The sequence below is a fragment of the Calonectris borealis genome, chromosome 19, assembly GCF_964195595.1.
Source record: "Calonectris borealis chromosome 19, bCalBor7.hap1.2, whole genome shotgun sequence".
NCBI classification, from domain to species: domain Eukaryota; kingdom Metazoa; phylum Chordata; class Aves; order Procellariiformes; family Procellariidae; genus Calonectris; species Calonectris borealis.
In genome coordinates, this window is record NC_134330.1 from 7755461 (window position 1) to 7771866 (window position 16406).

General features: G+C 47.2%; 1 protein-coding gene across 7 annotated transcripts in view; it reads left to right on the forward strand.

The window, feature by feature from the left end:
• The window catches only part of AP2B1 (adaptor related protein complex 2 subunit beta 1), an 80807-nt gene that overhangs the window by 59773 nt on the left and 4628 nt on the right, over positions 1 to 16406 (forward strand). For 6 of the 7 annotated variants that reach the window (XR_012676615.1, XM_075168855.1, XM_075168858.1 and 3 more), the window contains 2 exons: positions 8306 to 8390; positions 9102 to 9188. Coding sequence is in view for 6 of the 7 variants with exons in the window: in XM_075168855.1 (XP_075024956.1) it covers positions 8306 to 8390; positions 9102 to 9188 (172 nt within the window). In the remaining variant the exon portion in view is untranslated. The other variant, XM_075168860.1, reaches the window with a different exon arrangement.

Genomic DNA, 16406 nt, shown 5'->3' on the forward strand with positions numbered 1-16406 from the left:
TGAACTGGGGCTGGTCCGGACAGAGAAAGTGCATGCCTGTGTGGAGCAGGCAACGAGAGCTGTCAGCAAGAATTGAGGCAATTAAAGGAATTGCAGCAAAGATTGCAACTGCTGAGTGATTAATATTTCTCTAGTGCTCTTAACTTCCAGGGTGCTTTACAAAGGCATTGGCACATCCCTGCCCCAGATAGCTTAATCCAATGCAAACAAGATGTGTTCCAGAAAAGGCAGGGGAGAAGTGACATAAGCAGCCAGTGTTTCATTAATGAGGCTGTTGGTGGACAGCATTCCCTAGAAGAGGCTTTTTATCAGGTTGGCAGCCCAATCTGATAAAGGCGTGACAGATCCAGGGAGACATTCCCCTATGGTTTGGACCAGAGACTGTCTCCATCAGTCCTGGCATGCCTCAGGGACATTGGGCTTGAAGTGCTCATCAGGCAGACAGTTCTCCCTGGAAGGAGCACTGCCATGTGCAGTCATTCTGTGGAGCGCAGCTCAGCGAGTGACTCCTCTCTGCTTTGTGTAGCTGGGTCCTCCAGGATGATTTTCCCGGTATCCCAAAAGTGTGGTTAACTTGCACTGTAGCATGTCTTACTCGCCTCAAGTCTCCAGGAGATGAAACTAGGTTGGGTTCCTGTAGCGTAGCAGCCCATAGAGGGGAATATTTTGAAGCATCTCATTCTCTTTTTAGATTAAGAGAATGCAATGGAAGTTGCTATTTATTCTGCCTGAGCAACTGTTTTTTCCCTTCTTTTGACTTCCATTCTGGGGCTTATGACTTATTGATGAGTCTTTGGGCAAACAGCTCGAAATAGCTTCTCTGGCACTCAAACGAGCAGTCCTACACTCCGGCTCTGAGCTCAGTCATGCGATGGGGGAGCATGCGGACAGTGAATGAATTACATGTACTTGTCTTCCACAGAGGGCCCTTCCAGCTTGCGGAAAAGCTGGATTCCCTCTGCATCCCGGTCACGAGTATGTGGTTGCATCACTGCATCAGCTGTGGTAAAATCTACCTCCTGCTCGGAAGCAAATTTGAAGTCTCTAGGAGGTGACGGTCCTGATCTGCCTCCATAGCACGGGGGACTCTCTCAACGAGGCATTCTCAAGTTGCTGCTTCCTTTGATCAGGAAGGAAGTGAAGTATTTGGGTTATTAAATCTCTAAAGGAATCGGAACACAGTTTGTTTCTTGTAGCATCTTCTGCTAGAACAAAGCAAGGAGGAAGCATGTGAGGAAACCTCCAGCTACCTTATATTGAGATAGCGGAGCATTGATTAGTGCCAGACTTAGTCGGTAATTTGCTAGTTCTCTCATTGCCATAGAAGTTGGCTGCCCTTTTACAATTGGGGAAGCTGCCATATGGAGTAATAGTATATTTCTCTGCAAAGAGTTGAATCATGATAGCAGATGCCAAGTTAAAAAGAGCACTCCCCTTACTTTTTTGACAGCAGTGGGTTTGATGGAGATCTGTCATTGCCCTGACAGCAAAGGCTCTGGTTTTGTTTTGTGAGTCCATGTAGAAATAATCTGTCTTGAAACATTCAGAAATCGTTTTGGTGACCTACTTAGGGAACAATTTATAGCATAATATAGGAGTAGAGAATACAAATGTTCCTGTATTCATTGAAGAACCAAAACACTCAAGTTGAATTTGCTTAATACAGTTTTTCTGAGCTGGGGAACATTGAAGTAGATGCAGGGCTGGTTTGAACCTGAGGACCTTATGTTCATCTCCTATTCTGGTGGTGGTTTCTTGTTTTAGTAACAAGAAATATAAGTCCTGAAGTAACCAAACTGATAGCTTTCAACTTTTTGTCATGTTAATTAGAAACTTCAAAGACAGGTTGTGCATTCCTTAGGCAACTATTTCAGAAGTAATGAATTCAAGTCTTGTTCAGGTTATTTTTATTACCGTTTCTAATCTTTCACCCAATACAGCTGGTTTAATCTTACATTTGTAATCATGGAAGGAAACTAAAACATTTGACAAGTTAACAAAAAAGCCATTTTTACAAGAAGATGAGGAAGACTGAAATGTTTTCAGAGGCTTACTTAGGTAAAATGTAACTATGGTTCCCAACTGAAGAGTCTTCTGTTTGCCAGTCACCTTGTGTCTTGTGATAATGAATAGCAGGCTTCTCCCTCTCATCCCAAAGTAGTGATGATAATTTTTTTGACCTGTTAACTCAGATTCAACCCCCTGTCAAGCAGTTGTTTATTCAAAGGATAAAGCCAAAGTTAGACTGGGTACAGCACAGTAGGGCTCAACAGACTCCAGTCCCTGCTCTCTGGTTCATCTTTTTTACTTCCTAAAGATTAAAAAGCTGCTGCCAGGATGTCTTTGGAGTGTTGCTAAAGAAAATCTGACTTAGGTATTTGTGCGCTGCTGAATTCTGCTGGGGGACGCTCTTGCAGTGCCTCGTCAGCCTTTTGGAAGCTACCTGGCACTTGTGGGTGCTGTGGTTCCCTGCACAGAGCTGCCTCTGCAGAGCACGGCACTCGTAAGCGATAACAAGCTCTTGCCCAAAGGTGTGCGAGAGGCTGCGTTGAGCTTCACAAGTATTTGATAGCTGTGGCTCGTTTGCCAGCCGGGGAGACGGCTCTAGTAGTTATACAGGCTTGCTTGGGTCCTGTAGTTGCCTTTTCACAGTCAAAGCAGTGAAACCCCTCTGATGACATGTACACTGTCAGGGTCGTACCTGCTAGAAGAGCTCGGGTGGATGGGGTATCTTTGCCACCTTGAGTGAGACCTTGAGCTCTCAAAGAGGAAAATAGGTTCCGAAATAAGGATTTGCATTGGTGAGGAATCTTCTTTCCAGATACTTCTACATCTTCAAGTCAAATTTGGAATAAGAAAATGCCTGGGGTGTGAGAACCTTTCTATGCTAAAGAGAACCACTGTTCCTGATAAATGGCCCTTTCAAGGGCTGTGAAAATACTGTGAAATCAGAATACTCATTTTTTTCGTTTGGGTACATAAGAATTGCTCCCCAATCCTGGAAATAGGTGAAGTGGAGCCAGCCTGCTGCGAGAGTTTCAGAGCTCAGGCCTGGCCTGTCATGGCACGAATACAATAATCTCTTCTGTGAGATGGTAACCACTTGCAGGAGACAATACAATTGAAAACAAGCTGCAGGGACTCTCAGAGCAGTAGCGAGTCTGCCCGAGTCTGGAGCATTGCCATTCTCTTGGGATCCACACTTAAAATTGACAATCAGTGTGTTGCCTTCCCCAGTGTTACCTGCTGTCAACTGCCAGGGCTGTTTGTTGCAGCTACTGAGCACGCAACTGAAAGAAGCATAGCTTCAGTTTTCCAAAATGCCTGTAAAATGATCTGGCGAGCATTTAAAGGGAAGGATCTGCCAGCTGCATTTCTTCCTGAAAAGTGACACTTGGAAATACGGACCTCTCCCTTGCTGCTAAGCAGTGTGAGGTGCAGAACATTTTTGTTTCTTCCAATGAGTTTGGCAAAACATTTCTATTAAGGCAGATGAAGGTACGGCTTCTTCATTGAGAAAAGATCGGTCTTGCTAGTGCACTAGATCATACTTACCCTTCCACGCTCAGTTCTGCTGTAACTCATCACCTGTGCTCCTCCACTCTTCAGTGTCTCGCTTGTAATGCAAAACCGCTGGAGCTCTTATTCATCAGAAGTATTAATGTATCTCGGGTCACAAATGCAGAGCTCTCTGTATTTGGAAACACGTTTCACACATTCAACTCTCCATGAAAACAAGGCTGAGAATTGGCATGAGCAGCAAGTCCAGCCAGCAGATGTTCTCCTTTCAGAACCTGCTTGATAAATGGCACAATATCACAATATTGTGTGAGCTGTGTCAAAAATACCGGACCAGCCACCACAGAACAGCCTTGGGTGGCTGGATGTGGAAGGTGGTTTCTTGGGTTTGTTGCCTGAGGTTATTTTTTTAACAGCCTCCATTAGCGAGGGTCCTATTCTAGCAAAGAGAACCCTCCTGGGAGCTCCCTGAATTAAGGACTCAGATCACAGCTTGGCATCTGTGGCCAGTTCCTAGCTCAGCTGCGGAAAGCTGTTGGCTTGCCGATTAAGGGCAGGTCTGCCACATGGTACAGCACATTTGATAAAATGTACGTTTTGAACTTCAAGTACAGCCAGGCACACACGAGAGCGTAACCCTCCCAGTAACTCGCTGTTCCCTGACCGTTGACGTAAGCGGTGTGCCTGGAGATGACAGCCGTAGCCAGGGGCGCAGCACCCAGCCTCGCTGTCTGCACACAACTCCGCTCGAGTTTTGTGCCTGTAGGTAGAGCATCCGGCTGGCAGTGGCTGTCAAGCGCCCGTAGGATCCTGAGAACCCTACCTGTCAAACAAAATGAAGTGAAGTAGCTAGCACTCCCTGGGGGCACCTGACAGCCAGAGCAGCAGACTGTCACAGAATAAGCCATGACCTTGTGCTGGCAGAGGTAAAAAAGACACTGCAGAGGAGAGTTCTTCTCGCCTTAACAGTCTGGCTGTTACCAGGCTTTAAAGCAAAACCCAACTTGAAGTAAATCCTTAATTTAGTGTAGGTGCTAATGGGATTCCAAGTGGGTATGTTGTGTACTTGCTGCTGATGGAAAGCATCTGTGTTGCTTTCAGACTTGACTTTGAAAGTCGGTTCTTATGCTCAAGTCTGGGATTTAAAGCATCAGAAACCTACACTATTGAAGAAAATAACTTAGCATTGTTCTTACAAGGTATCTCTTCCCCAAAATACCATGTGTTGGCTATCAGAAGGTTGCACTGCAAGAAGGGATGTCAGAAGGGTGCTCATGCTTCAAGGTGAGCAAATATGTTCCAGGGGTTATTTCTAGAGGTGCTGCTTCCTCTAGTCAGATCATGAACAAGAGGTAAGTGATTGGGAACCCTATGCCAATTTTTAGTGGGCTCACACCTTTTCAGCAGTGAAAGCATCACATGAAAATCTGGCATCTTTTGACTTTTATCCCTCGGAAGCTTTGTAGACTGCTTCACTAAATTCACAAGGTAGTAATATTTTTTTTTTTCTCCTTTTAAAAAGATTGTAGATGGAAAGCCATTTTTATTTAAAATGCTTCTGTTTCAACTCTCAAATGTCTGAAGCTGAAGGTCTTGTTAAAGATTTAATAGTTCATGTCCAGGTCGGCAGGTTAAAGCTGCAGAGCCACAGGCAAAGTTAGTCTGGACTGAAGGATTTATTGAATGCCAGTGGAGGTGCCTTTCAAGCATGTCAAACCTGGAGAGACTTCTTAGCTACTGGTATCACTTTAGAGCTCATTGATTCTCTCAGGCCGATGTTCCCACCTGAGGAGCACTGGATTTTTTTGGCAAGTTGCTGTTATTAGCTACTCAGTTTCTCACAGGCGCTGCTGTGGATCTGCTTTCTGCCTGCGGTTGCTTTTGTAGCCTGTCAGACGGCATTGGATGCTCCTGGTGTGGCAGTGCAAAGGTTGAAGCATGACCTTGGAAAGCTGTTGTCAATTGGTAGGGTTTCTTAGCCTCTTCTTGGTGTGAGTTTCCCCATCCAGGTATCTGCAGGTGCCTTTTCATGGACCAGATCTTGGGGACCACAGTGCTAACAGTGCATGCCTGGCTGTTTGGGGGAAGTATGTGGTGTGGAACGATGGAAGCTAGTCTTGAAAAGCTTACCAGTCTTGTCCTAGTGCTATAGGTTTAAGGAGACTGTAGCTTTTTCCTTTCCTGTTTGCAAAAGTTATTTGTAATAGCTGGTTTCTGCATCATTACAGATACTTGCAAGGCGACACGTGATGTCATTACTGAACCCAGTGATGCAGTTTGGGAGGAAGGCTGGTGTGCGGCTTGCTTTTCTTTGCTGGGAAGAAATTGCACTTCAGAGCATCTTAATTGGGTAGCTCTCCAAAGTATAGCCAAAGCAGCTTACTCAGTATGTTTCTGCAGAGTTGAGAAGCAGGTCAGCAGATACCTTTTTATAGCATTCTTATAACTGCAGGGACAGGGTTAGCATATTAATTGGAGTGTGCCTCTAGAACCGTGACTGGAGAGAAGGCACTGCTTTCCAGCCCCTCTTGTAAGAAACTGCTGTTGTATGGCAACAACAATTAGCTACAAAAGCTAAGTAATCTCTGTTGTTTTAAGGCAGGGCAATTAATCATTAAATCAGGTTGGAAAAGATCTTAGGTCATGCAGTGTAGTCCCTGCTATGCTTTGTTGTTTTGCTACAGTTCCTTTTATTGAGAGCATTGTCAAGGCTGATTTTAAATACTCTAAGCACTGGAGCTTCTCTCTTCCTCAGGAGAATTTTGTGCTGCTTAGTAATTCTCACTATCAAATTTTCCCAGACGTTTAACCTAAATTTTCCCTCTTTTGGCTCATCTCCATGACTATTATATCCAACCATAGCATCTGGAATGGCTGTCCCTTGCCCAGCTCTCCCCTCCCAGATTCAGAGGTGCGTTTTTGGCTACTCACCCAGTCTGTTCAATCACATTTTGCAGGGGTGAATCACTTAAGTCCATCCACCAATCTGCTTTTGCCCCTCTGGCTTCGGTGCCTCTAGCTCAAACACTAGACACTCCAACTCGCGAGTATGATGCCAGCAATCGATGCATGTAACAGCTCCCTACTAGAGAGGACCATTTCCACTTTTTTTCCTAGGTTGCACCATCATTTACATGGTTTTAGTGGGCTTTAAACTAATCCCTTCTTAAGCTGGTTTGCACTGTGGGAATTAGATATAAGCTGCTACCGTTAGTGATGGCTGAAAGTAGAAACCCCACAGGCTGTCACATCTACCTTTCTGCTCTTCTTTGCACTTCTGGGACCTTCCCAATTGCTAGAAGAGTTCATTCAGGAGCTTGATCTCCTACCACTTGTGCTGTGGCTTGCATGCATGTCTAATCAGCTGACTTGTGTTTGAATTCTCTGGTTTATTCCCCTCCCTTGTCTATGTGCAGCTGTTTTTACCGACATTTGGGGGTGTCTTTCTAAACCTGCCACTATGGGACAATAGATTTTCTCAGCAGAACACTAATGTATGTAATTATTAATGTGAATGGTGTTTGTCTTGGCATAAATCTTTGTAGCAGCAAGTTTATTTCTTTGGCTCAGCATTTAACATAGTCTGGTTTGTGTTTCAGCTGGGTGACAAATTGGAGAACTCCTTCTGGGATTTTTCAAAGGAAATAGGAGCTCAAACGGCTCCTGAAATTCAGGGCTCCCCACACGACCTCAATTCTAGGTCTCTCTTACAGGCTAAGTTTCCTTCGTTGCAAGCAATGGCAGGTGTCTGCTGAACTGTACTCCCATGACAGGCTATTGTTATGCGGGATGATGTGAGGAGAGCGTGAGAGGCATAAAAATAAAGCCCAGAGCTACCTTTTTCTGTGCTCTATTATGACAGTGCACTTTCTCAGACCTCCAGTTTGCTCCTGCTGTACCATCAGCTCTCAGCCTGGGGAAAACTGAAAGTGAGGTTGCTGTCTGTGTTAGCAGAGATTAGTCAGTAATGTGGCAAGCATGTGTGATAAAAGGCAATCCAGTGCATCTCCCTGGCTGGCGGAGTTTAATGACACTGAGAATTAAGTCTTTTGTCAAGTGATCTTTTTTTTACCTGCCCCAATTGCTCTGTAGCAGGGCTTTCTTCTTCCAGGAATCAACACCCGGCACGTATTCGCTACATAGCTTTCACAAAGGTAAAGGCAGGAGACTTGGGAGATGCTGCAAGGAAGGTGCAGGCAGGGGACCAGCTTCAGGCTTTCTAGAAGGTGTCCGGGCTGAGATACGACTAATCAAGGAGTCTGCGTGTTCAGACATGACTGAGAGCTGGGGGTGAAAATAAAGAATACACAGCGGTTTGGAGCTGGGGGATTACAAGAGTGAAATTGCAAAGAGGGGTGATGAAGAAGCTTGTCTGCAATACGACAGACATGATAGTAGCTGTGTGCAGCCAAGCGAGATGAACGTACATCAGAGGTGGAAAAAGTGAGGGAAGGGAGAGGCCGAATGAGAGCAGAAAAGAGCAAGGATGCTGGCTGTGACCAGCACAATTGGCTTTGAAACAGCATGGTGAAATACTCGTAGGAGAAAGTTGAGCAGCTTTTAGTGAAAGTGGAATGAGCACAGAGGGGTGGGACCGATCCTTGCGTGAAACTAGCTAGAAGCTCAGCAACGTCTCTCCAGGTGGTCTCGTGGTCAGAGCTGGCCTCTGCTCGGAGAGGGCACTCCAGGGTGCGCGGGCAGCGATGAGACGGTGCAAGGTCTTGGGATCCCTTTGGACTTCCAGCTGATAGAGAAACTTTAACCACCCCTGTTTCTTCTGTAACAGGTGGCTGTGAAAAACAACATTGATGTCTTTTACTTCAGCTGCCTAATTCCTCTCAACGTGCTTTTCGTAGAGGATGGCAAAATGGGTGAGTGCTTTTAGGTCTGTGGTCAGCCTCCCTCAGCCAGACTGTGCTCGCAGCGCCCGGCTGGGTGCAGTTGTCCCATGGCTGAGATTCACATGGGCTTGACAACGATCTTCATGCCAGTGTATCTCAGCAGCCTGAATTGATCTGTAGTGGTTTCGTAGCCTGTCCCTGTTGTCCTGCAACTCCAATAGTTACCAGAACCCAAGTCTTCTGCTCTGATTCTCTATGCCAGACAAGGGGTGGGTCTGTTTTCTTTGAAGCTGATTTTTGGGGGTTTTTTTTGGAGGGTTTGGTCCACTCAAATGGGTTTAGGATTTGCTCCCATACCACTTTCACTGTAATTCCTGTTCACCTTCATTAAATTGTTATTTGAATTGGCTGGGAAGTTGCTTGAAAAGCAGCTTTCACTAACGTGATCCTAAATGCGTGGATCTCCTTCCTTCTAGTCAAATCCTGCCTGTTCTTGGTTTGTAAACAGCTCATATGGTAAAGACTGTCTCTGGATTGGGGGTTCCAAAATCCATCAAAGCTTTGCTGCTTTTACAGTGAGACTGAGGTTGTTACAGGAGCAAATCCTGGATCTGTCCACGGCAGGGCAAAATGTAACCAAAAGATCTTTCATGTGTTTACCTTGTAACATTCTGCGGTGAATTAATTAATGCTATGGTCCTGTGAGGATCCAGGAGCGCTGATCGTCTTTCTCGTTTCTAGAGCGCCAGGTCTTCCTTGCAACATGGAAAGATATTCCAAACGAAAACGAGCTTCAGTTCCAGATTAAAGACTGTCACCTGAATGCTGGTGAGTAGCTTAATTCTACCACGCTGAGAGCCCTTTTGATGTATGGTCACTAGACATCACCTTATCAATAGCATTGTCTATGGCTAATGGACAGATGGGTATTGCACTTATGAGCAGAACAGCCTTGGATCCTAGGGCTTGTTTCAGTCAAAAACTTTAGGTGGGACCCCATAAAAGCACATCTAAAATCCCAGATCTTAGATTTTACGTATCTGTTTCTTCCTTTCATTCTGGACCTTGCATTCTTGTTTTCTCTTTTATACTTTGCTTCTCTGCAAAGCTGCCCTTTTAAAAAGAGCTGAATATGGTGTTGGGGCTGTTCAGCAATCCTGTCCTGCAACTGTGTGTTTCAGGCGAGGTGTTCCAGCCCTGACTTTAACCTACTGTGTAATCCTGGGCCAGTCACTTCACCTTTCAGCATCTGCTTTCTTCTTTCTGTTGTGAAGGAGTAATGCTACATACCACTATAAAATGTTTTGACATCTATGGAGGACAGGCCATGTGAGGAAGAATTTTGGTCTGCTGTTGTTAGCTGCTATATTGATGCATTTTGGTCATACTCTGACCCGTTCAGCTCCGTGTTTAGCCATCTAGTTGCCTCTGTGAGCATCCTACTTGTACGTCTGACCTTACTACTGCTGAAGGATGACGGAGTGTAAAAAAGTGGAATGGGGCCAGTGTAGCAGCTTTGCTCCTGTTCAAGAAGTTCTGGACAGGAGCCAAGGGATTCTACCAAAAGCTGCTATGTTTTATAGAGGAAAAAAGTGTCCCTATTGATTACAAACCCTGTAACCTTTTTATTCTCTTGTGTCTGCTCTTACACAACGAACACCCTCTTCCCTCAATTGCAGACAGAAACCACGGATCTCTTTGTACTCATAATTATTACTATTTTGGAATATAAAAGATGGAGCACGCAAAAGGGGGGAAAAAATAGCAGCTGTTGGACCTTATGACTTGATTTCACTGTGGGGTTTCAAATGAGAACAACCTCTGCGCCTCCCCCGGTCCTCCCTCTGCTCCCGACGGAGCTTGGCATAGCCTCTCCCCCTGCACTGCAGTGCTGCTGCCGGTAATGCCTTCTGCCGCGGCCGTGCCCTAACCGCGCCATCCAGGGCTCTTTGTGTCTCAAATCAGGGACGTTGGTAGCTTCTCATGTTTGGCGCTGGGGTGTTGCGGTGCTGGCTAGCGGAGGATGTAGTTGGGGGGGAAAGAGGGGGTGTGCGTGGCTGGGAAGATGAGCACTGGCGATCCTGCAAACTGGCCTGCGCCGCCTACGTCCTCTGGAAAAAAAAAAATGTTAGAAAACGTGGAGTGACAGGCGATGCTCCCCATTCAGGAAGGGTTTGCCATCCTGGACCAGACTGCTTGCCCAGGCCTACCTGAATTGGTGATACTGAGCGGAGAACACGTTACTAGCTCGCAGGGAGAGCGGTTTCTCCGCAGTGGTATCCGCAGCCATTGCCAGGACTCAGATGAGAAGAGGCTTCTCTCGGTGCTTTAGCAAGAGCCCCGGACGCAGTGCCTCTCCCGAGCACGATCCGTCACTTGGGATGCTCAGGGGTGTGCAGGATCTGCCAGCCTCTTTGGCTTACGTACGGGAGAAAATGGGTCATGTCTCATAAACAGATTTCAAACACTTCCATCCACTGAAGCTTCTGTTTTTGTATTTCTGCTGCTGACACCTCCTCCCTCTTGCGACTATACCGGCCGTTTCCTTCCTTGACCACCTGGGCTTCGGCAAGAAGCAGGCCAATAGCTTGCAGGAGGGAAAACTGGGGAAATCTTGTGTGCTTGTCTTAGTCCCTTGTATTTTAACTACCAACGCAACCCTGACTCAGTCTGCTGCTCACCTTGATTTCATCTAAGCAGTAACCTCCTCTAGTACAGACCACCCTAAGAGCATCAAACCTGTCTGTACACGGGTCGGCCGGGCCCCAGACCCGTGGAGGGCTGGGCTTCCAGCATCCTCAGGGATGAAGACTTCTCGCAGTGTGGCAAGTGGCTGGCGGTGCAGACCAGGGCAAGGTGAAACAACTTGAGTGAGCTCTGATGACAGCTGAATCCCTCTTGCTACTAGTTTATACCAGAGCAAGGGTGCGTGGCTGGCCATGTGCCGCAGTAGGACGATACTCTTTCAAGATTCACAATCTTGATCATTTAAATCCAGTGAAAATAGCTTTGTCTTAAGACACCTCTTTTCTTCCAAGAATAGCAACTCTGGGTATAAAATCTTTAGGAACTTGATCCTTGGGGAGTAAAGACAGGTTCATGTTCAAAAGACTCTCTCGTAGGAGATGCCTAACCAGGATAAAGCTCTCGACTTGGGCTGTTGGTGATTCTATTGTTCACCAATGAAATACCGCCACGTGCAGCTCTCCTATCACTGCATAAAATAAGGTACGCAACGGCTGCCGTGGCAGAGCTGCGCAGAACAGAGTCTACAGATTTCAACCACTCCTAACTAAAACTTAGGAGGTGCTGGGTTTTTGCAATCCTTTGGCACAGACGAAACGCTTCTAAGCACTGCCAGCTCCGCAGAGGTGTGCAGCCGCCGTGTGAATCGTTATCCCTCTCGCATCCGCTCAGATAAGTAATTCATGCCTAGCGTGAGCCCACCCACTTGGTGGCGAGTTGCTGTTGAGGCTCGGGGACGCACCGCACCATTCATGCTTCAATTCCAGCCCGGTGACGCGAATTTAGCTGTGAGCTAAAAATACCTCTGCTCCCAGCTGATGTGCCCTAATCGCAGCACTACCAGCCGCTTAAACAGAGCCGCACGGCTGCAGCAGGCATCGGACAGATGGAGCGGAGCGTGCCGAACGGCACGTGGCTGCTGCTGGGCAGAGGGCTGATCAGAAGTGTGGTCCCTGCACCCTCGGTGCCTGGCCTTTCTTCTCCTAGCCGCAAAGAGCCTTCGCTTTCCTGAGCACTCAGATCTGCGCTGTTTCTGCACCGCCTGAGAATTGGGGTTGAAGTTATGTGCGGACATGCAGGAGGCCTTACTGAGGAGCTAAACAGGGGATGCTGATTTTCTTCAATGGAGAAACTGAAATTTGAATTTCTTTTTCTTTAAACCAAAGTGAAATGGGCTTGGAACAGGGATTTTTAGGGGGCTGGGATTTTATCTGTCAAGAAAACAGCTTATGCTTTTCTTGCACATCCAGGGCTGTCTGTCTGTCACTGTGCAACAGTCACCTTACAGCACCTCCTGTGTAAACTGTAGGCTTTTCCCCAGGTTATTTCTTTTGTTCCTTCAGACAAAAAGGAGATAAACACAGTCCATCAGTGGAGATGCTTCTGTGCCAGTCTGTGCTCCGAGGCCTTTGTAGGTAAAAGGGCATCCTGTGCCCACGAGGCAAACCAAATAGGATTGACTCGAGTTTTGATGGTTTGCAATAGGGATGACAGAAAAAGCTCCCGTCGCTGGCAGCTCACCCCATAATAGGGCACAGAACAACCAGAAAATCTTGGCTGCTGCAGGTAGCCCACAGCACCGCAAGCTGAAGCCTGGGATAAGGTTCCAGGCTGTGGGGTGAGGAGCAGGTACCCTTAAATGGTCAGAGCTTGCCACTCTGATCCCTGTCTCCAGCATCTTTGTTTCCAAAAAGAGCAAATCCTGGACCCTTGAAGGTATTCCCACAGTTCCCAGTGACTCAGTGAGAGATGAGTGCTTAATTCTGGATGAGGGATTTGCGGCTCAGGTTCCCAGTGGCGAGAGCTGGCACTGGCCTGAGACTTGTTTAGGGCTGGAGCCGTGGAGGAGCCAGTCTCTCTGGAGTTGTATCGTGGGGCCAAGGTGTACTTAGGATGCGCTGCACATCTTGAATTCATTAGAGCTGTTTCATGCATCTGTCTCTTAGGAAGCGGCTATGATAGTTACATGGAGAAAACCACATTCAGAAATACAACTTGTAATGAAAACACAAGGTCATGGTTATACCCCAGCATTCTCATCTCTTATGAATCCAGTGCTAAATTAATTGATTTTTGGGTTTTTTAATGAAAATATAAGAATCTAGTGCATGAAAATAGATTCCTAGACTGTTATAGCTCAAATAATCTGGGTGCTTTTGGTGCAACTATACCAACTGAGGTTTCCCCTGCAACTGAGCATGCGCTAAAGCTCAGTTTGCCTTGTTTACACTGTTTTTCCAACACACTAAGTTTGATTCAATGTTAAAGGACCACTACATTAAGCTAAGATATGCAAATCAGATTAGCTAAACGTTTTTCTTTTTTTAAATTCTGCTTACCCAAACCCACAGAGTGAAAGAGGACAAGCTGACTTGCACATGGAGATTGAATGCCACTAAACAGGAGGCAATTAGTTGCTGTGCTGTTCAGCAGTTCTAGGAGCTTTGGTTTTGCTTGCTTATTACTGGTCCACAATTTGGTGTGAAACAACAGCTTTAGTGTTTGGAGTTGAATGTGGCTTTGTTGGTATGCAGTGGTCACTTTACTTTTCCCTCCCAAGTAATTTGCTAATGCTAGAACAAATTGAAATTGGATTTTCTTGCTGGAACAACCTGGGGGACAATCATACGCAAGCTTCCCTGGTATGTTTTTTTTTTTCCCCTATATGTGCAAATCTAGTAACCTGATCATTTAATAAATTATAGAACCCTGCATATTACATGTCTTGGAAATGAATGTACTGTCATAATATTGACCAAAGTGCCTCCCCACTGGATCAGAGTCTGCAGATGGGTTTGGTATTTGAATGCAGTTCTTGGCTGGATGCTCAGAACCATTCAGGGGTTCTAGAAATGGCATGGGGATGTTTTCAGCTACCACAGCATAAAATATAGTCGTTAAATTTTATTTCCTGATATCCAGTGCTTGTTGCAAAATGCCACGCAGGTCCAAGTTCAGAAAAGGTGTATTGTTGATGTTGATTCTGAGTTGTGCGTGTCCTTTGTGAAAACTCCCGTTGTTGCCAATTGGTCATCTTGGCTGTTTGAGTTTGGAAGTGAAATTCTTAAGCTGTATGGGTAGAAGATTTAAGCATGTCCGTTGCTTTACCCAGAAGGAAAGTGCTGTTGAAAAGAATTGGATTGCGTCAGTGCAAGGGAGGAGACCTTGTCCAGCTCTTCTTCCCTGTGTGCTGGTCTTTCCACGTTGTGCTATTTAGTTGTTGGACTGAGGTAGGGTAAAGAATTCTGTTTAAAAAGCAAAAGAAAGGAAAACAAACAACCAAACAAAAAACCTCCACAACCAAAAAAACCCCACAACCCTGAAAGATGGACTGATGTGAGAGCCTTGCGTGGCCTTGGTGGTGGGGAAATCTTTCTGTATGCTTACATTGTGCTTCAAGAGGGTTTTGAGAATAAGCATTGAGCCAAAAGAAAAAGCCCTGTGGAAAGTTGCTTTAGCAAGGTCAGATGTAGACTGTGCCGTCTTGCAGAAGGACTCGTGTGGCTCTGGTTTGCAGAGTCACCAGACCCCACATGTGGGGGGAGACGGGTGCCCAGGCAGCACGGCTCAGCCCTCCTCCTGCCTGCGCTGGGCACTAACCAGGGCTTCGGTGGGTGCTGTGCTCTCGCTCAGAAACCAGCAGCCCTGTTCAGAGCTGGGCTCAGCTCTCTGCTCCCAGAAAATATCTGGCTTTTTTTTTCTTTTTTTTTTTTTTTTTAAAAGCTGTGCTGTCACATGGCATTAGCGGTCCTGCCTTCAGCCAGGCACAGCCTGGCACTGTTGCTTAGCAACTCTGCCCGATCTCCAAAATCCAAAATCCTGAGCACTGGAGGGATGGGAGCTGCTACCTGGGGGGAGAGGGGGTAGGCTCTCGCCAGTCCCCAAATCTGCGCTGAGAGAGGGGGCAGGAGGAGTCAGGCAAACCAAGCATCAGCGCTCCAACCTGCTCACGATTGCTCTGGTGTCTGGCTGAGACAGGGTATGGGTTTTCGGTAGGGTTCCTTGCACTCTTCAGAGGGTAACTGAGGTCAGACAGGGAGGCGGAAAACAGGCTTTCCTAGGAGTTGTACCCCTCTACAAGCAGGTCGCTGCTCGGAAATCTGCCCCCCCAGCAGAGGCGGTGGCTGTTTAAATTGCACGGTTGCAGTCTTCGGCATCAGAGCAGCTGCTCTGCAGCCTTGTCTTGCCTACTGTGCCCCCAAAGCGCAGCTCCCCGGCCGCAGGAGCACTCCCCTCCTCTGCCGTCACACCGCGTGATGGAATAGCAGCCCCACAGCTGCCAAAATTATAGCTTCCCGCTTGAGCCTTGCTTCCAACCCTGCACCCACGCTCCCCAGGGAATGCCTTTGCTCTGACAGCATCCCCCGGCAGAGGGGGAGACTGCTGCCGGCAGGTATAAAGATTGCTGGAGAAAGTCTCGAACCCTTGCCAGCAGTTCCACTTCCAGGATACACGTCCAGAGGGGCTTCAGACCGGTGAGGTTTAACCATAGCCTGTTAAAATTGGGCAAACAAAATCACATTTAATACCAATGTCCCTTGCAAACAAGGATGCAGTCTCTGAGCCGGCGCTTGTGTTGAACACCGTGCCTTCGCCAAGCCCTGGAGGCTGCTCTTGCTGGCTGGGGGGGCACGAGGAGATGAGAGTTTGGGCTTCATCCCTAGTGGGTGATGTCCCTCCAGTGCAAGTCTCTCCCAGCCGTGCTCCCTGCGAGCAGGGGACTGCTCTGCATTGCCCGTTTCCCTAATCTGGATGAGTTTGTTTTATAGAGGAGGAGTAGAGGTGGGAGGAGGAGACGGAGGGAATGAGGGTTTTTAAGCAACGGATCTCATTAGTTACTTATATCTGCCGGTTTCCATAGTAACTGGGGAAGAGAGGAAACCTAAATCTGAGTGTGTCTGGGTAGCTGGATGCCTGAACCCTCCTCGACCTGCACGTAGCCGCTCTGAAGCCTGGGGAGCAAAGGAGTTCAGCCCAGACGTGGGTGAAGGGTCCAGGCTGCCCATGCAACTGCTCCCCAGCTCTGGCTATCAACGCTGCCCTGGGGAGAGGCAGCGGGTCCAAGTCTCTGCATCGGTGTATGGATTTGTGGGGCCCTTTCTTTCCTGCTTTTACCATTCCCTGGGGCATGAACAGACTCTGCTGTCCGCTCTCTAATCCCTCCATGCACTAGCACAGACTTGTGTCTGTTCTCAAATCTGGTACTGATGCTGGTGGATCTTGGTGTTTGTAGGTGCAGGGATGGATTAGAGCTGCACGGTCGCTTTGTGCTGCTTCTCTGCTGCTGTCCTGCTTCTCGCG